This window comes from Haemorhous mexicanus, chromosome 6, assembly GCF_027477595.1.
Source record: "Haemorhous mexicanus isolate bHaeMex1 chromosome 6, bHaeMex1.pri, whole genome shotgun sequence".
NCBI lineage: Eukaryota > Metazoa > Chordata > Aves > Passeriformes > Fringillidae > Haemorhous > Haemorhous mexicanus.
Window position 1 is genome coordinate 2,429,292 of NC_082346.1, and position 21,491 is coordinate 2,450,782.

General features: G+C 39.7%; 1 protein-coding gene across 7 annotated transcripts in view; it reads right to left on the minus strand.

Moving 5' to 3' along the window:
• Nucleotides 1–21,491, minus strand: part of ANO5 (anoctamin 5) — a 63,213-nt gene that overhangs the window by 10,231 nt on the left and 31,491 nt on the right. For all 7 annotated transcript variants that reach the window (XM_059848300.1, XM_059848298.1, XM_059848297.1 and 4 more), the window contains 12 exons: nt 19,576–19,644; nt 18,321–18,605; nt 17,852–17,965; nt 15,337–15,452; nt 13,758–13,892; nt 12,409–12,514; nt 12,259–12,319; nt 9,089–9,240; nt 5,891–5,965; nt 4,221–4,443; nt 1,728–1,897; nt 1,051–1,148 (listed from right to left, as the gene is read on the minus strand). In XM_059848300.1, coding sequence (XP_059704283.1) covers nt 1,051–1,148; nt 1,728–1,897; nt 4,221–4,443; nt 5,891–5,965; nt 9,089–9,240; nt 12,259–12,319; nt 12,409–12,514; nt 13,758–13,892; nt 15,337–15,452; nt 17,852–17,965; nt 18,321–18,605; nt 19,576–19,644 — 1,604 coding nt within the window. The remainder of the gene's footprint in view (nt 1–1,050; nt 1,149–1,727; nt 1,898–4,220; nt 4,444–5,890; nt 5,966–9,088; nt 9,241–12,258; nt 12,320–12,408; nt 12,515–13,757; nt 13,893–15,336; nt 15,453–17,851; nt 17,966–18,320; nt 18,606–19,575; nt 19,645–21,491) is intronic.

The following is a 21,491-nucleotide window of genomic DNA, read 5'->3' on the forward strand; positions in this document are numbered from 1 at the left end:
GAAAGCGGCTTCCCAGGCTCATCTGCCAGCTCCCTCATCCCCCTGGGGTGGATCCCATCTGGTCCCAAGGATTTATGAACATCCAAGCAGCTCAGCAGTTCCCTGACTGCCTCCTCCTGGATCACAGGGGCACCATTCTGCTCCCTGACACCATCCACCAGCCCAGGAGCACAGCTGTCCTGAGGATGAGCTGTCTTCCCACTGAAGGCTGAGGCAAAGAAGGCATTAAGCACCTCTGCATTCTCCTCATCTGCTGTTATTAGGTTCCCTCCTGCATCCAGTAGAGAACAAAGGTTGTTCTCACCCTTCCTTTCACCATTAATATATTTGTAAAAGCATTTTTTATGATCCTTTACAAATGTTGCCAAATTTCGAACTGAGCTTTGGCCTCCCTAATTTTTCTCCTACATGCCCTAGCAACCCCCATAAATACTTCCTGAGAGACCTGACCTTCCAAAGCTGATACATCCACTTTTTATTCCTAAGTTCCTTCAAAACCTCATTGCCCATGCAGGCTGGATGTTTGCCTTGTTGACTCATCTTTGGGCACACAGGGACAGTCTGTTCCTGTGCCCTCAAGATCCCCATTTTGAAGCATGTCCACTTTTCCTCGACTCCTTTGTTTTTAAGGGCTACTTCCCAAGGAACTCTCTGAATAAGTCTCCTAAACAGGCCAAAGTCTGCCCTCTGTAAGTTCAATGTAAGAGTCTTATTGGTGTTCCTCCTGATTTCCCCAAATATTGAGAACTCTCTAATTTCATGATCACTGTGCCCCGAGCAGTCTCCAACCACCACACCTCCCACCAGCCCATCTCTATTTGCAAACAACAGCTCTAACACAGTCCCTCCCCTTATCTGAGCAAGCTTCTTAGTACAACATGCATTTACAAACAGGGCTTTCACAAAAGAGACTAAAAACCTTTATGAAATAAGCACCAGAATTTGTGCTTCATTTACAGAATTCCTCTTATCTTCCTCACATGGCAATGACCCCTCCCAAGAATTTCCTGTGGCTAAGAGATGGGCACCTCAGTGTCAGAGAGAACTTACGGAACAATAGCCTCTTGGATATTTCCCCAGATCTGCTTGCCAGCCATCACTATGGTGAGCTGTGTCGTCAGTTCTATCAGACAGCCTGCAGGATCACACTGGAGGAGACAAACTGAGTGTCAATGGACATGGATAAAGGCTATCACCCAGATAAACTGTATTCTACTACTGTATAAATGCAAGAAAGGAGAGCTTAAAACTTTTAAGGACAGTACTTGATTTCCACATGGACTGCCAGCTAAGCCACTCTCTCAGGAAGGGCTTTAAGTGTTACAAGTGTGAGACAAAACACACACCAAAACACAGCAACCCTATGAAGACAGAGTAATTCAGAGGTGCTTCAGCAGGATCTGTGTGCAGCACACACCCCTCAGGCAAGATGAATCTTTTGCACTCTCAGCACCAGATTTTTTTTTTTTTTTAAGACACAAGGTGAGACCCACTGGCATTTCAGGAGAACTGGGATCAAGAAAAGCTTTATGATTTTTCACTCTTGTGACTGACAGATTTTCACTGCTGGTGTTGCCCTGGCTAGCAACAGCAGGGAAGAGTCATTGGAAGCATCAGCTTTAAGATAGCCAGCTGAGGTCCAGCTCAGTTCAGACCAAGCCTGCAGCTGGAAATTTATGACTGTGCAGACTGAAGGGAACAATTGACCTTAATTAAGAAAATCTTACCTCTTCATTTCGCCAGCGATTAAACATGTACGTGTAGGCACCTGGGTAACCAACAAACTTCCCTTTGAAGAAGGCCACATAGAAGCAGGATGAATAGTAGTTGACAAACTGGAACAAAAACATTTTCATAGTGAGCCTGTTCTCATACTCCACGTGAGTTCTGGGGATCTCTGTGAAACCAGAAAACAATAATTTTATGTTCCTTTATTCCCTTTAAAAGGATACAGATTCACAAATACTCATCATGCACAGTGATCTTAAAGGAAAAAAAAGAAAAGAAGAACACCTACAAACACTTCAGCAGATGGAGTTCCTGCTTTCAGACACTCTACCCTTACTTTACAATGCAACGTTTGATGCAGGCAGGCAAAGGACATTCATATTTAAAACCCCTATAAAATTTAATTTCTGCTTCTTTGTCCTGTCCATTAGCACTTGTCCATCCCCAAATGTTACACTATTTTAGGAGATCTGAGATGAATCTCAAACAGTAACTAGAAGGATCTCCTGCAGTATGAAGATTTCACTGTTGGCAACACCTGATTATTTTTTTTCTTTGTGGTAGAGAAATATGCTACAATATTTTTTCCCCAACATACTTCATGTGTATATCATTAAAATCAGCAGAAGCTGCATGGCCCACGTGACTCTGAAAGACAAGGCCCATAAAGGGCAGAAGAACAGGGGCATCTTGAAGCTACTGTAAATCACCAAACCTTTGCTTAGTCTTTTGCAGCCTTTTGCTGCTCACTGTCTATGACATTTATATTTCTGAGTGCAGCAGGAAGCCCTAAGCATATTATTGTCAAATGTCCTGTTAAATGATAACATATAACCAATTCAAGTTGGGAAGTAGCATAAGAAAACACAACACAAACATTCAAGTTCTTCTGAATTGGTGAGCACCTGGCAGATGTGTTGAACTCACCTGCCTTATTGTAAAGTTGTTTCATATAACTGAGTAAACTGTTTCCAAGCTTGGTGTAAGTTTGCATGCCAGAAGAACATGAGGTATTTACTGGGAACCTGATATCAGAGTCTAGGACAGAGGCAGCTCTCAGGTGAGGCAGTCTGCCTAGCTTGTTGCTCCCTAAAATATTTTTATTTTCAGTGAGTGGTTAAAATATTGATGTGGGGCACACAACATTCAGAGCACCAGAGGCAGGTTATACTTGCTTGTCTGAACACCAAATCTGGCCTAACCATTTCAAGGAGTTCAGAGTGAATAAACTGTGGGCAGACACTTCTGGCAGCCCAGGCAGCAGTCCTCCCCACACCAGTGAACTGTTATGCCCTCCCAGGTAGTGCTGCCACTTGAGAAATTATTCATCCACACTTGCAAATCAGCAAAGTAACACTGCTGAGCCTTTACACTTACAATTCTTGTTCCTCAAGAAAGAAAGATTGAAAAAATTATGATTTTCTGTTTGTTTCTGTGTTTGTTAGGGGCAATTTCAGTTACTACTTGCTCTGTTTCAGTTTGGACTGATAAGAGAGATAAGCAATAGAGATCACAGAGATGGTCCATGGTAAATGAAAATAAACCAAATGCAGCATCCCTTTAAGATTCTGCAAGGAAGAACTTTCAACTCTTGACTTGACTTTCAAGATCTCACAAAAAAAAGATCACCCAACTGTTTTTATGACAAGTGCACAAACTGCAAGCAGCTAATATTTTCAGCTCCCCTCCCCAAACTGAATATATTCTGCAATTATTTCTTTCTATTAAACACCTTCAGGGACTTCTATCTCTAAATCATTAAGAACAAATAAAATGAAATAATTCTTTTTTAAAGAAATGTCTAAGAAGGGTTCTCAGGAATGGTATTTCCAGCATGCAAGCAGGAGTCAAACATAAAATACACTACAGCAGTAGGCACTCTTTCTGGGCCCCCAGCTCTGCAGTGGGGGTACTGCTGTCCACAGCTACTGCCACAATAACTCATCTTGGGCACAGTTTCTCATCCTGCTCAAACTCTGCCTTCCATCTTTGTAACTCCAAATCTGTACAGCCAGAGCTAAAGAAAACAACACTCAGAAAAACATGGAAAATGTACTATCCCATCCCACCTTTTCCCCCAGACTAACAGTCATGATTATTTAGTTTTTTTTTTCTTGTAAAGATAGCTGTGATTTATTTTTTCAGATATATTTGCAGGATTTCTAATCAAAATACTGCTAGTTCAAGACAGTCTATGATCTTGCTTTGGTGACTCAAGATGATTTTTAACTATGCTCAGGTCTGTGATTGTCTCTGTAAACAAGCTCTAATATAAACAAGCACTATATGAAGAGCAACTAGGTTATGAGAACTACTGAAAAGCAGGGAAAATGTTCAGTATGGCTGTGGATACTCCTGAGTCACTGCTGCAAGCTACCATGAGCTGTAGAGCTCCCACTGTGCCTGAGTTGAGAACAACAGCATGGAACACCTCGATGGTGTGAATTTCCAATGATTCCTTCCGAGTTTTGCCTTCAAGTACCCCTGCTTACCCATATCAGTAATCCAGATGGCTATTCTCTCATAGAAGAAGTTCAGTATCATGATGATGATAAAATTGAGGCAGGAGGCAGTGACTGAGGTTGCCAGCTGAGGGGTCAGCACGCCGCTGATGGGCTGCAGGGTCTGCGTGTTCTCCATGAGGCTGGCGAAGGCAGCGTACACCGCGAGGCGGTACACGATCACAGCGATCATGCTGGCTATGATCAGGGACACCTGCACAAAGGAGGGACACCTGAAATACACCTGCAGCCTGGTGTAGCTATACACTACAGCTATATGCATGCAGCTTTAAAAACAAGATGTGAACCATCGTGCTTTATGTTTTTAAAATTTTGTTCTTTGTGGGTATGAGCTCTGCAGTGCTGAAATGCAAAGCACACAGGCAAAAATACTTTGTTGTATGATATACATTAAAACCAGCAAAATTATTTTGTTAACATAAGAAAAGCTGACAATCTAATACTGATATCTGAGAAAGTGCAGAGAAGTATGGACAGGAGATGGAAAGGACAAGTTAGATTAAACTGCCTGCTCTGAAACTCTGCATTCATTGTTGTGAATTCTTTTTGTTTGCCTTACCACAAGTTTTCTGCCTGTTAACATCGAATAAGTCACAGAAAAAGTTATCCCCATGCTAAAATATCCAATCAAATAACTAATTAATTCTTGGGTTTCTGTGGTTGAGATGACCCCCAAGGTATTAGAAAGTCTTTTTTTCCCAGTCCCATGACCAAAGAAGAAGTTGAGATTTGTCAGTTCTGCTTTTCAAGGTTGTTTACTTTCTCTTATCTGTTCCATTCCTTCTCTGCCCTGCTGAGCTCTGTCCAGCAGGTCGGGTTGTGGCACAGTCCCTGCCCTTGGGGTGCTGTTGGCTTTTATACTAAGAACTACCTGTGCTTTATTTACAATAATTTTCCAATACCTATCACCTATGTTAGACAATCTGTCTCTACTCTAAACCAATCCAGAAGTGTCACCATCCCAGGAGGAGAAGGAGGAGAAGGAGGAGAAGGAGGAGAAGGAGGAGAAGGAGGAGAAGGAGGAGAAGGAGGAGAAGGAGGAGAAGGAGGAGAAGGAGGAGAAGGAGGAGAAGGAGGAGAAGGAGGAGAAGGAGGAGAAGGAGGAGAAGGAGGAGAAGGAGGAGAAGGAGGAGAAGGAGGAGAAGGAGGAGAAGGAGGAGAAGGAGGAGAAGGAGGAGAAGGAAGGAGGAGAAGGAGGAGAGCACATGCCCAGATTCCTCCCTGTTGCCTCTTGAACCCCCATTCTAAATCCCCAAAATTCTACTTTTTCACCCTGTGATAAATTCACTGTCATTCTACCCAAACTCTTGTGGTTTTTAACTCCTCACACAAAGTTGGGAATTGTTTCCAATTAAAATCAAAGGCACAGGTGGTTTTGACTCCATGCCAAGGTCTCAAATTGCCCAGGGCAGATAGAGGAATGTCCTGAGTCCTGACAATTAATGACAGATTTCCAGTGCTCTTTTTAAAAAAAAAATTATAAGAATTGTAGTGCACTTGAAATGACGGCATGAAATCTGCAGAACAGTAATAAAAGCATGTGTTATCATCAGGATTAAAACTAATTTGTGTTAATGTGATGATTAGTAATGAACACATCTCTGGTACATGTCAAAATGATGATTCACCAAGGTGCTCACCCAGAACAACACTGTGGCTCCTGAGATGCAGAATCGCACAGCCTGGCTAGTTAAAGGCAAATAAGGCTCCATCTCCTGAAACAGACAAGCACAGCACAGTTCAGGTTATTCCCACATCTTACTCTAACATCAAGCAGCACACAGAGCTCTCAGCAGCTGTGTGAAAAGTGCTCACATCCAAGGGAAACCATCCAGAACCCTGCCCCTCTCAAATGGCAGACAGAATATAATTTTGAGAGTGCTGGGGATGGGGTGGGTGGGGCAGGGGAAAAAGATCAGGACAGAAGTGGCCACAAAACTGCTACAAGAAAGTACCTGGAAAGAATGGTTAAACTTTTGCAAAATCAATCAGTAGCTAAAGGAAAAAGACCAAATTCCTGAGATAAGCAGGTCACAACTATTACTGTAATGCTAGGTTAGCTGTCAAACAGCTCTGAGTCCACAACAGGACTCCAGTTTTATCAATTCTTCATGCTGAGATCCCCTAAAATTGTCATTTGGATGTACCAATCAGACAGTGCTTTCCTCCACTCCTTCAATTTTATTTGTTTTTTCAGTTGAAGTAATGGCTATGAATGTAGCTGCCAGGCTCTGCTGCAGCACCAGGCAACTAACTGGGTGATGCCAGTATCCCCAGACAACACATGAACAATTTTCAATGCTCACATAGCTTGTGCAACCAATTCTAGTTCCTAAAATATCAGAGTACATGTTCTATGAAAGAATCCTCTCTTTAAGACCTAATGCCAGTGGAAGAAGATGTAGTGAAAAAAACCTGTATTTGACACATCTGTGGGACAAGAATGCTTAGACTCCTCTTGAGCAAAGTGGCATTGAGTACTACAGAAACTGCAATCCCAAATGTAATATAGGCAGTAATGTGCAACGACAGAGACTAAGTTTGAATCAAATGTTTCATTATTTATGTAGATTACAATTCTGTAATTCCATTGTGATCAGCAAACCCAGATATTATCTATGATCTAGTTAGACAGTTTAGCACCATGAACAAGTACTTTAATGACAGCCTCAAGATCAGCAATTTTGGTTTCAGTGAAATTAAAACTTTGAATCACAAATAATGAAATAATTTTCTGAGTGAAGCAAAACCAGCTGTGGGAGACAAAATCACTGTCCTGTACCCACATAGACTTATTGGTTCTTGCAGAATTAACTTATCTGAAAGCACTGGCCTTTCATGTGTTCCCTATAGGACATGCTCTAAGAGAAGGAAATTACTATTACCTGTACAGGTTAGCCTATAATTAATTGGGTGCTGATAAGGATCACTGATAAACCCTGCTGCAAAAAAGCCTCTGAAAAACCAGTGAGACAGTAAATTGAAATGTCATAATATAAAGGCTTGTACAGTCATTGGATTTTATGGCAATTGTTAATGCACACTTCCAAAGTACAGAGGAGAGCAGTATCTCACACTGAGGTAAGAGAAGTGTATTACAGTCCATTTCTACTTCCTAAATAAAGTTTACAAAACCCTATCTCACCAAAGGGATTTGGATCAATCTTCTCCCTCAGGACAGTGTACAAGCTGACCTAAGACTCTGGCTGTGCTCTGGCAGAGCAGCCTCTCCTCATCAGGCTACAGGTTTTGATCCATGCTGTACACAACCAGTGCTAACCAGCCAGCCCACTACTGCCTGTCCTAACATGATCACCCTCTCTTGCAGAGCACACAAGGGCCAGCACCTGCCTGCAGGACAGAGCTCCCCCTGCTCTTTCCCTCAGCTGCAGCACAAGCACTGCAGTCTGGCAGGGTTTGGGCCCTCTGCAGCCATGGAAGGGTGTCACTGTCATATTTTCTGAAAAACCCCTTCGCCAGGATTTCTTCTCCTGGGAAGCTGAGAAGCCTCAGAGAAAAATGAAAACAGTAATTATCTGATTTGCTTCTCCTGTGTTTTGTTGTTTTGGAATGGGGTTTGGACATTGTTTACCAACAGGTGATTGTTCCATTGGTTTCATGTGAATTGTTTTGACTTAATGACCAATCCTGGTCCAGTTGTGTCGGGGCTCTAGAAAGAGTAATGAGTTTTCCATTATTATCTTTTAGCCTTTTGTCTGTACCTTTATTGTTTAGTATAGTTTAGTAAAACATTATTTTATATAAGATAGTAACATAAAATTATAAATTAACTTTCTAAAAACATAGAGTCAGATTCATTCATTCTTCTCAATGATGGGGGACCCAAAAACTACCACAGAAGGGGGGGGGGGTTTGAGGCTGAGCATACACAGGGATGTAAACCAGCAAATAACACATAACTGGCAGGCATGTGATTGCAATTAGTAGAGCTAACTAATGAAAATTGATTTACCTGAACATGTTTTCCTGAACATGCAGAAAGTAATGCTTCAGCAGAGCTACACTCTCAAACACAGTGCACTGTTTTCAAAGAGCTCTGTGCAAGGTACACAGCACTAGTTACAGCAGCAGAATTAATGCTGTGTGTGTGGAGAGGGAAAAACTCTCTCTCTTAAGAAATAAAATTAGTATATGTATTTCCTAATGATTAAGGAAACAAGCCCTGAAAGACAAGGCTATTGTTTTTAGAACAGACTCTTCCCACCTTCTGGCTAAGGTTCTATCTTTCTTCTGAAGATTGTGTTATCTTAGTATACTTAAGACTAGCAACAATAAGCTATTTATATGCAATTCTGTGAAAGGGAAAAGATGATTTAAAAATACATCAAATGGGTGAGGTAGATAGTGTGATGAAATGCAACCAACTGATCCTGAAACTTATCAAATAACTCCTACCTAAAATAAATCTAAATGAAAACAATTAACATCTAGTAATTATATAGAGTGTTTAACAGAGTTAAGTAGGTCACTAATTGTATCTCAATTACATTCAAGAGAAAGGACTTTGGCCACCTTCATCCCTCTGGTGCTCCCCAAACAAAGTGGTTGTGAATCAGAAGCTAAACCACAGCTAGACCAACTTATCACTTTAGATCACAGTGACTGCTCCTTCATATGTTGTGTAGGGCTAAGAATGAGTGGTTTTAAAGGCATGAAAGTTTCAGAGACTGCTCCCTGAATTGTGAAAGATGCAGTAAAAAAAACATAAAAGCTATAAACCTTGCCCTTATTTTCCTAATTTAATATATCAATTTCCATGTTACAAAACTTTCAGCATACAACTGGATTTGCACACACTGAACACAGCATGTTCATACCTGAGTTACAGGATTTTTCTTCTTTTGGGTACATTTTGCCTCATACTCAGGCCTCAGCTGGAGTTGTTGCTGTTCCTCTTCAAAATCAACCAAATCCCATTCGTATTTCAGTCTTGCTTGCCGCCTCTTCCAAAACTCCAAGAAAAGTGTAACTGCAATTTGCAAATGTTAAAATAGAGTCAAGGAAGTGAACACGTTCATGAACCAATTTAAACATCTGCACTGGCTTTTTTTCTCTGGTTTATTATTACAGTGTGACTCACTTATTTTTACTGACTACCAAGTATAGTTCACAGATAAGACCACAATAATTGAATTCCAGAAGTGGATGACAAGGAAGATGCCAAGATAAGATAGGGGTATTTCCATGGTAATGGTGACCATGTTCAATTACCTACTCTGTGTTGCAAAAAGCAACATGGAATCAAGAAAAGAACCTGATAATTCAATTAATTACTGTGTATAAACTAGTAACACATAAATATTACAACAAATAAGCAGAACAGCTTTCAAGTATTACAGTCAAACATTTCTGTTGCTTTTTGATGCTTATTTGATATCATGGTGTCCTAGAGTGACTTTATGATACTGAATTGTATCCCCATTCAATTGTTTAGCCCAGTGTGGCATTTACATTCTCTGGAAAAATCCCAGGATTTTTCTCCTGGGAAGCTGAGAAGCCTCAGAGAAAAATGAAAACAGTAATTATCTGATTTGCTTCTTCTGTGTTTTGCTCCTTTGGAATGTGTTTGGAGATTGTTTATCCAACAGGTGATTGTTTCATTGGTTTCTGCTGGGAGTTGTTTTCATTCTTTGGCTAATTGGGGCCAAGCTATGTCAGGACTCTGGAAAGAGTCATGAGGTTTCATTATTCTTTTTAGCATTCATTAAGTATCCTTTCTCTATTCTTTAGTATAGTTTAGTTTAGCATTCTTTAATATAATATAGTATCATAAAATAATAAATGAGCCTTCTGAGAACATGGAGTCAGATTCATCATTCCTCCCTGCCACGGGGCACCTAGCAAATAAAATAGCTCAGAAATAAGTTTTGTGCCTTTAAAGATCCAAGAGCAAAGGGGGGGAGAAGGAAAAAGGGTAGAAATTTTTCGTGGCTGTATTCAAAAAAACAGAGGAAAGAGCTTCAGCTCTCTCTGTGACTCACGGGCCATGCTGTCTGCAGCACGGACAGGGAGCAGGAGAAAGCTCTCCTTGGCTTTTAGTTAGTTTTTTCAGCAAGCTGAGGCAGAAAAGTCCCCCAGACTGTGGCTTTCCTTTTCCTTGTAGCTGTATGAACCTGCTCTGGACAGAAAACCCAGAAAAACATCTGGAGCTCTCACCTGTGGCCCACTGGGGGGCCCGGGATGCAGGAGGGACTGGTAAGAGACAGTGAGCTGAGCCACAGCCCCTGAAAAGGACTGTCTGAATTTGCCACCTCTTCAGAACAACAAGAGCTTCCACTGTTTAATATCATTCATTTCTCCATGTTTGTGAACACTTTGCTTGTTGAATAAATAGTTTTTTTCATATTTTCTCAAAGGAGATTAATGTCTCCTGAACTGGTGAGGGGAGGGGCCACTTGAATTTGCTTTCTAGAGGGACCCCTTTGGAGGTTTCCTCCCAAATTTACCCTAAACCAGGACACATAGTCATTTTAAAGACAGTGAATGTCTGATGATTTTTATACAGTCAAGAGTTGGGCTGGCCTAAGAATTTTATAAGACATTAGAAGGAATTGATTTCATATATAAACAGCTGTAAAATTTACAATACTACGTAACATCTTAAGAGCCCTTAATAAATTACCTTAAAATGTAAACATTTTGTAATCTGACTGTTCTTATCTGAACTGGGGAAGTTTTATGGCTTAGACAAACACAGGAAAGCTTATCTTCTGCAGTTCTAAACTCTTTGGCTGGTACTTCCTGAATGACTAATCCGTGTCACGCAAATGCTAGTTTTTAGAAACCAAGAAAAGTTTAGTAAAACAGCCATACAACAAAAACCTTATTAGATTTTGAATAATAATTCTGTATGAAAGAAGTGACTAGATCCTCTAATAAAAAATACACAGATTTTCTAGTAGCACATATGAACCTTTGTGAGTTAATAAAATATCTATATACAAGTTGAACATTTAATGATGGCATTTCATACAAACAGTATGAAACGAGAACTGTATTTAAGGAAATAAGAAGCAATAACTAAGCTATCCAGAATTTATAAACCTTCATAGAGTTGAAGAAAAGAACATGTATTCAACACAATGTTCTTAAAAGTCTGAAGAGGTATCATTGGTATGAAACTATGATTATAGATGTTGTGGTGTTGTGGGTCCCAGGACGAGGTGAGAGATGAGAATTGACTCCAAGTTCTCAGAAGGCTGATTTATTATTTTATGATGTTATATTAAAAATTATATATTAAAACTATACTAAAGAAAGAGAAAGGATACAGACAGAAGGCTACACAAGAATGAATAATAAAAACCCGTGACAGAGCAGAAATTCTGACACAGCTGGACTGGGATTGGTCATTAATTAAAAACAATTCACATGCTGGGTAAACAATTCTCCAAATCACATTCCAGAGCAGCAAAACATGGAGAAGCTGAGGCTTCTCATCTTGCCAGGAGAAGAAATCCTGGCAATGAGATTTTTCAAAAAATATCACAGTGACTTATAGAGGCCAGAAATCCACCTGTTTCCGTGTCATCAAAACATACTACAGTGCACAAAGTTCACTGGAGTAGATCCCTAGGAATTTCCTCATCCCAAAAGTACAGCAGTGATGGACCACCATCCATCCAGTGAAAGGGCACAAAACCCCCCACTCCCTCACTGGGACAGTGCTGATGAGAAGGGCTGAACAGAGAGGACTCTTATAGGGGCTGCATAATGTTGGACCCCTCTGGTTACTAAGGGAAGAATCAAATGTTAGCAGTTAAGAGTACACAATGCTTATGGTATTCTTATGGCATCCTAGATGCTGCTTGGGTTTTTTTAAGTCTTAATTCCTCTGTAACTTTAAATTATTTTCACTCATTCATCACATCTGAGGCAGGATACTAAGGTGCAGCCATTATTCCCCTTCTTCCCACTTCCAGTGTCCCTCAGCAGCTTGGCCAAGATCTCCTTATTGCATGACATAAAACTTATCACACGTACTCACCCCATATACCCATGAAAATGGCAAAAAAAAGAGTTGCCACGTTGTCAAACAAATGGGAATACTGCAAGAGAAGAGCCAGGAACAGGTCAGTACCAAGACAGTTTTCAGGATGAACAAAAAGGAGCAGGGGCTGCAGAACCAGACACAGACCTGTGAGGACTCGCAGGTGGTGTTCAGTCTCCAGTATTCACAGTCTCGGTCACAAAGTGGGCACATGATGATCTCTCCTCCAATTGCAGGGTCACAGATTTCTTTGCTAAGCAGGAAAACATTGCAAAGTATCTGTTTCCACAGCATCTTAAAAGCTGCTTTATGTTATTTATTTAAAAAATGAATAGGAGCTTCATTTGTTCAAAGCCCAACATCTGCAGCTTCACAGCAAAGATGCCACCTCTTGTCACATTCACTGGTATTAACCAGTGGCTGGTCAGGGCAACCCAAGAATGAAGCTACAAGGAGCAGAATTAATAATTCCCTTGGTAAGTGCTCTTTGGCTCTACCAGAAATGAATCAGGAGTCTGTCAGGAGCTGTACTGTACATGCACTGCTTTCAGGCAAGATACAAACCATGTTATTTCTCATCAAGTTAGCAAGGACATAAAAACACCTTTTCTAAAAGCAGAGAGACCACTTCAGCTTTGATATCTGCAGTAAAATTTCCTACTTCAATTTAATGACAGTGGGTAAAATTTAGAATTCTATGATAGTCCTTCAGTATCCAGAGAAATCTCAATATTTTTAACAGTATTCCCAGATGAATTCTTAACCTAGCTAAAATACAAGTCTCAAAATTACATTATTCAACCTAGCTAAAATACAAATCTCAAAATTACATTATTCAACAGAATAGATGAGAATTTTAACCTGTTAGTCATCTTTTATAGTTAAAACTCAAAATTTTATAGAAACCTTCTTACAGAAAACAGTCAGCAACGAGAAGTCAACTCTCTTTTTCTCTCCCCACCCCCAACCCCTGAATACAATAAATCTTTGGACTTCTGATAAAAGAAATACTATGCTTACTAAAAAAAACCACCAAATTGTGGATTCTAAGATACTGGATCCCTCTTTGCTGGGAGAACACTGCTGATCTGGTCTACTCGTGCTTTTGGTTAGTACAAATGATGACCTACACAAACAGGTCAGACTGCTGATTAAATAGACAAGCTTAAGGCAACAATAAACACTCAAACAATTTTGAGAGATCTAAGGGGACCCTCAGGACTTCATATAGTGCAGCTTCTCCAACACAGAAAGCTATCAAAATATTGCTTTTCACCTACAAGTTGAGTCTTACTAATTGATAGTCACAAGTTCTGCATTAGTGCTCCACCACCTTTATAGTCAATAAAGACAGCTGAAGAACAAATTTGTCTGCTCTGACAAGCTTTAAAAGCTTGTTACCTGTTGAGTGACAAGAAGAATAAATTTTTTTTGGCAACAATAAAATTTTCACGTTGCTTAGCTTTTGCCCAGGAGATTTTCAATGTTATACTTACCTGCTCATATTTTCATCCATTGTAAACAAGCCATAAAGAAAACAGATTAAGCCAACAACTGCTGCAAGGAATAACATCTCAGTGTAAAATCCCAGCCAGGCAAAATAGATTCCAATCTTTTCACCATAGTACTTTCTGAATACAAAAAAAAAAAAAAAAAAAGCAATTAACAGGAACACAAAGCAAAATTTAAAACTGTAGTAAAGCAAACTGGCCAGAGTAAAAGTGAAATACTTGGCAAAATTCACTTTTAACAGAAGAGTAAATGCATTGAGGTACTGTGGAAAATGAGGGCTGAAAGTGGCCATGAGAAGTTACTCAAGCTGTAAGAACAGGGTGAATGATCAGGAAATATGGCCTCTTTTGTCCCTTTTTAACTCCTAGCAGAAACCATCATTAAAATCACTCTTTTCTACAGAATAGTGTAGGTGAAGATTTACTTTCTGATTTTTCCAAGGGGTTACACAAATGAAACAGCACAACAGTTCTGACCATATGGTTAAAACAAATAGGTAATCCACAGAAATACAACCACTTGTGTTACAAACAAGGAACTGTAACCTGTGAACAAAGCAACATTCTGTTGTATCACATCAGCTGAATCAAAGAGATCTAAAGAGAGTTTAAATTTGGGGTTAGAACTAAGAATCAAACTTCCAAACTGATTTTATCAGTATTTTTTCAAGTATGTGTTAAAATTTCAACATTTGAAATAAACCTTTAGCATTTTTTTTGCAGAGATTAATTAAAAAATCTGAGGTAATCTATGTATGTGATTCTATAACAGCTGAATTATCTGTAATAAACCTAACCTGAGGAGGACTGGCTAGATGGAAAGAGGCTTGATTTGAGATAAAGCATTTTGCCACCTCTCAGTAGAAAGCTCTGTCATGTCCTCCCAGGATATAGTGCCCAGTTAACATCCAGCTCTCACTGGATCTCAAAAGAGGCAAAGATTTCCTGATGCCTTAAGTTTTAGCTTTTATATTTTTCAGATTCTCTGTTGCTTTAGTGTGTAGCTCTGAGCATCATATTAAGCAATGATAAGTGCTCTTCACAGAGCAGGTAGATAAAACAATCCTTTTCCAGCAAGGGACCAAGGACAGCCTATACAAGTCTCAGGCCCAAGAGCATAAAAAACCTGGGCTGAAGAGTGAAAACAAGAAGGATGGGACTTCATAACCTAAAGCTATAATTGGAGAAATAACTCCCATATGCTAACAGACCAGAACTTATAAAAGTTAAGAGACCCTGTGACCGGTCACGCATTTTGGGACCATTTTGGTTCCTCTTGGATGTATCCCTGGCTGGGCTCTTGTGCTGCCCAAGGTGGACCCATTGAGGCCTTTTAATAAACACCTACTTTGTGTAGCCTCTGTTCTAGGTCAGCCTTCTCAAGGCATCATTCCAGCAGGATCAAGCTAGAGATGAATATACACTGTATAACACTTTTGAATAAACACCTACTTTAACTCTGTTCTAGGTCAGCAGCATTCCTAGCAGGATGAAGCTACAGATGCATGCAGATGTATGACAGTGAAAAGCAAGGGCACACAACAAGCCCCAGGCAGGAGCTCACCTGATAAGGACCAAAGGCTGCTCCTTGTAGAAGCGCAGGAAGCGAGCCCACTCCATGTAGAGCGTGTACCTCTCGCTGTCACAGTTGGGGTCGCTGGCCTTCTTCCAGTACTGGCACTGAGAGCAAAGCAGAGCAAGGGGAAAACACCTCATTGTCACTCTTGCACTGAGAATGACACAGGGACAGGCAGGAGGCAGGAGTGTAGAAAGAGCAAAGAAGCTTTATTCAAGAAAACCACACAGTTTTTATAGAGTGACACAGTACAGTCTATTTGATTGGCTAACGTGAAAAATGTGAATTATATGATTGGCTTTTTGCAAATATTCAAATGAATATTATATGTGTTGTGTTAGAAAGTTATGCTGTATTAATTTTCTTAAGTAGTGTGTTAAATATAGTTTTAGGTTATAACATAATGTTAAAATGAAACTGTGCTATGTAGGATAATTTTTTAAAGAGAGGACTCGCACTGAGATAGCAGCTACAGGACACCTCAATCTTTCAGAGATAAAGAATTTATTGCTTCCTTATCAGGAGAAATGAACTTCTTCCTGCCTCACTCAGCCATGAAGACGCCATTAGGATTCAGAGGAAGAAGTTGACACTGCCCAGACATAATCCTGTGTTTGAAATGGAATTGATGCACCATGGATGAGGTGTATGAATGTGCACCAGGCTGTTGCTTTTAAGGATTAATCCTCTGGTAACGTGGGTCCTTTTTTGGGGCTTATTTTGCCCAGAAAGAGGTACCTGGACTGTCTGTAACTCTTTGTTTTTATTGTCTCATATTGTCCTAATTCAAATTGTCCAAAATTTTTATTACTCTAATTATATTGCTATTTTTATAACCATTTTATTACTATTAAACTTTCAGAATTTCAAAAACAAGTGATTGGTGTTTTTCATAGCTAACTAACAAAACCATCTTCCTCACACACCATCCTTGAGAAGAACAGACAGACAAAGTAGAGAAACACCACTGCAGATAGTTTATACTTAACAAGTTATCACATCCTTACAACTCCCTAAAATTTCTCCCAGGCTGCTGTGAGAAACACTTGCAGTTTCACTCTCTCTGTCCCATGACATCCAAGCCTCATCAACAGACCCAAATACTACACTGAAAGAGACAAACACAATGATGATGCACCCTCCTAAGACTCTGGTGTTGGTCATTATCAGGTATCTTAACTGTCAAATACAACAAAAATTTTGGAACTTCATCACTTCCTAGAAATTAAACAGTGTAAAATAACCCCAGTTTCTGACAGCTTTTGCAATTTTATTTTGTGCCACAGAACTCCGCTTGTGTGGCACAAAATAAAATTGGTTCTCCTCTTTTCTGAATGTCTCTCACTCACAAAGAAAAGCATGAAAATTGGTTTCTAAACAGGAAGCAACCAATAGAAGTTTAAGTAACCTAAAGTTTGTATTTTGAAAATATTCTGAAAGATTAAATAATTATCTTTAGATAAAGATTTTTAAGTGTGTCCCATAAGTTTTAGAATTTTTTTCATAAGATTTCTTAGCATTTAAAGTTGGTTGTAGTCGTATAGAAGAGATTCTTGCTTTTTACTGTCTGTGGTTTTGGTAATCCCAACAGTATAAAGTGCCTCCCAGCCTAGACTAGCATTCTAGATCCTAATCAGCCAAACCTTCCTCCTGAAAACCTAAGGAATGTCCATTCGCTCAATTTTTTTTTCCTAAGGAAAATTAAGTATTTTCAAGCATTTTAAAATATAACTCTACATACAGTATTTAAAAATGTCTTATGGTAGAATTCAGAGTAAGTTCACTAAATCATAGTGACATCTGAAATAACCTTTAAAAACGCAGAGAGAATTTAAGATTTAAGCAAAAAATTAAACATAACATTGAGGAGGAAAAACATTTTAAAGCCAAACAACCCATGTAAAACACTAACCCATCTCTCTCTTGTTTTCTCCATGGAATTTCAAGACTAAATCCACACATGTCATATTAAAAACTAAACATAGTATTTACCATCTGAACCATTTGTACCCAAGGGTCACTGGGAGATGGACAAGTCACCATCCCACACTGAACTGGCAGGGTTCAGGCAACTTATCTGACTTCAGTCCCAAAATGGTGTGATCCCAAGAGTTCTCTAACTACAGTATGAGTAGTGTACACACACACTGCTGAATGTATGCTATTGCAGGGGAAATTCATTCCTTGTTATAATCTAAGGTACGACTGCCTGGTCTGTGCCATCAGCATTACAGGAATATGATGGAGTAAGTCTCTAAAGAAATGATGTGACTGACACAGAATCTAAAAGCTTATCTGTAGGAAGAAATATTTCAGCACACAAAAGCCAAATAGCAGGGCTGACAGCTATGTCTTGTGTGTGTTATAAAACAGAATCAATTACTGGGACAAATTGAAAGGTTTGAGTGTATTTTCATATCTCCTGGAACAGCAAATGTCACAGTAGGTAAAAGAGTGCAAACATTGGGAAATGCTCAAGGGAGCAGAAAGCTGAAATACTTACATCATGAAGAGGATAAGCAGCTGTATAGGTGCCATTGTTCAGCAGTCTCTTAATCCCAAATTTTTTCTTCCCTTCTTCTGTTCCGTATGGGCAACGTGTGAGAATATAATTCACCTGAGATTCAAGAATGAGAACTTCAGACCTTTCCTATTCTAGGGGCATTAAACAGAAACTTTTAATAGATGTGCACTGTGCATAACCTGCAGGAACAACATGCAAAAGCAACAGGCATTTCTTCAGAAGGCCTTATCTCGTGTAAGAATACCGGGGGTACAGTTGCCTTGTAGACACCAGAAGATCAGTTCCAACAATTATTCTATATTTCTAAGCAAGATGCACAGGTACCCAGGCCTCTCTGTACTTACCTCAGTTACCATGGTTTCTATACTCACTCCTTCCTTACATGAATATTCTGATGGGGCCATGTAAATGTACCTGTAACCAGAAGTAGCCAAATTCCCATACTTACTATTCTGTTTCTCATGGAAGGTGAGAAGAAAGTGCTCTCATCATTAATGAGGTACAGCTCCTGCTTGTCCTTGCTGAATGGTGCTGTGAAATAATCTGGTTCAGGGTGCATCACCTTCTCAGGCAGCCTCAGTGGGAAAAGCACACAGTCCAGGGGGTTCTCCACCATGGGGGGAATGTCATTTTCCCTGATGGGAACTTTGATGTTCAGCACTTCTGCATACGTGATCAGAACCTCCCATGGTGCATGGATCTTCACAAAAAAAATCTTGCCATCTTCAGACTCCTGCTCCAGAAAAGTTAAATCAGACATTAGACCAAACTCTGTTTTATTGAAAGATTTATGGGAATATTTTTTATATAAAATGTATTGCCTTTTACATAGTTTTAAAGGATTTAAGAATGAAGTAGAAGGACTTTCTGTGTGCGTGTGTATATATATATATATATATATATATATATATATTTATTGCAAAGCTTATCTGAGTAGTGGGCTGTTCATAAAAATAACCTCTGCACTACTACAAGCTCACAAAGGCTTTTCAAACTATGTTAATCTCATACACTGAAGCCTGAAAATTCTCATGACACTGGAAACATGAAGAATAATCTTGTTACAGGCCTCATGTAACATCTATGTTCTTCTAGTGCTGCTCTGCATTCACAGTAGAAGTTGGCAAAAAGAAGGGTTTTTAATATTGCTCAATGAATTCCCTACCTATGGATGTTACAGAGCCTGAACTTCACCAAGAGTTATTTTACTCAACTCAGCCTCTGGCGTGCTGACTCCATCAGTCAAAATCACACATCCTCCAGTTATTACAGCCAACAGTACCACTGATCAAACATCCTCAAGGTCACAGGGTCCTTCCTCACAATTACAACATCCAGTGGGCATAACTAACTCATTCACTGCCTTCCAAACTTGTTACTCATTGTTAGGTAGAATTAAAATCAGGGGTAAGCACACTTCCCATTTATGTGGATACAAACCAAATCACAGCTATTTTGCCTTCTTGTTATGAAAGCAAAAACAAAAGCTTCCTCTTGAATCAAAATTATTCTGCTTCCACAGCTCTTATCAATGTATCTGGAAAAAGCACTCAAACGAACATATTAACCTAGTTTCCCCTAAATTAGTAACAGTCCACTGAAATCCATGAGTATGATTTATAATTTTTCTCCGAGAAAGAAAGTGGTTTCTTGATTTCCAAGTCCTATTCTTTTTGGTCCTAATTTTTCTTTTTTTTTTTTACCTTCTTGTCTTCTGTTTCTAGCTCCAAACCAGCCTTTTGCAGGTTGCTCTCAAATTCTTTTCTCCTTTCCTGAAGAGAAACAAAGACATTTTAGTAACTGATGACATTACCGATGACTCAGAGGGTTTCACTTCTCTCAGCTGCCCTGATGACAACCCCTTAAGGCTTTGTGACCTTCTCAAAGCAAGCAGACACAAACCAGTGACACACACCAGGCCACTTTCTAGTGAGGGCCAGCTTTGTGATGGGAAGCCACCAGGAAGGGCACTGACCAGCCCCAGGGCACCCACTGGCTGGGAACAGGTTTGCTCTGGGCTATCTGGCTCATCAGAGAAGCAACTGATGTCTTGTGTCTTCAGCACTTCTGACTTCAGGAGGCTGCTGTGTGGGCTGTGGCCAAGTTTAGCTCTATTTCCAAGAGAAAGATGGAAAGAAAAATTCTGGAAGCACGTGGAAGACTGAGTGATTCCAGCTTCACCTATTTACCTCATCTATTTCTTTTGTATATTTAGTTATACAATTACACCCAATACAGACATTCAGGTACTGATTACAGACTATTCAAACAGTATTTCACAAACATCACTGATAAGACCAACAAACCACTGCATGTGCTTAGCTTGCATAAAGTCAGCATGGGCTTCATGCAGAGATAACAAACCTGCCCATGGCAGTGTGTGGTGGCTGCATCACTTGTGTGAGCTTGATATTCTTCTTGAACTCTTTTTTTTAGCAAAGTAATTCCTAAGTCGTGTCTTTAGGTAAGAACATTTTCTTCCTCTCCTTCTCTGTATAATTTTTGCTGCTATTGAGAGATTGTATTAATTTCCTCTTAATTGCATAAAATTTGCTGAAGAACTGCCAGAACAACAATAAATTCAGCCAAATATTGAGCCCTACCCTCTTTAAAATACACAAGCTAGACCACAAATTTATTTCTAGCTAAACCCTGCCATGCTGTCTAATGTTTCTTCTATTGAAAAGTCTTAAATTACAGTTTTCAAACATACTCAAAAAACCCCAAAACACAATAGTTTTCAGGCAGTTTTCTTTTCCTGCATGCCAGTGAAGAATAGGCTGCCATTTATGCATTTCAGTTTGCATAACTTACTCAGACAAATGAATGCAGACTGAAGAACAGCTTTCATAGCCCTCAGATGTTTTCCTGTGTTAGTGGCCTCTCATTTTTGTGTGTCACATCTGATTTTGCCAAATATTACTAGATATTAAACTAGACACTGGACTATATAAACTTGTGAATATGATAACTCCTGAGTTCTAGTACATGCTGTGGGCAAAAGCAATTCCATGCACTATTTTTCCTACAAACCTGCCTAAATGCACCTGTATAAACATGCCAGAGAACTCTGGTTTGCTGACATGATAATCAGATAGAGAACAACACAATCAAAAGGTGATTTAAAAAGGTATGTTAAGATGCTGTAGAAAAGCTGACATTCAAGCCTAATATCCAAAGCTACATGCTGCTCTGGATTACCTTTTCTCCTAACAAAGCATGCTGGTGTGTATTCTTTCTCCAGCAAATGCTGAAGAGAGCCAACAAGTCAGCTCAAAGGCTTCTCTGCCAGTAGACACCAGCCAGCTTCTCTTCAGCTGTGCAGCTCAGGAGCAGACAGAGCCAAAGGGTCTGGCCCCACAATACACTTAGTGTGACAAACTGCAGTGCTCTAACAGAAATTATGCTCTTTGAACCACCTTGCTCTTCTCCCACAAGCCCCTCCTGAAACCCTTGCAATGTTCTATACTTTCCAGTTAATGGGAAAAACATTTTTAAAAGGAAATCAATCTGCTGAGGGAAAAAAGAAAAAAAAAATCCTCCCCCTTTTCTTGCCAAATATGGATTTCTTCATGTCACCATCAAAGGCTTAAAATGGACAAAATGTATCCTTGGACCA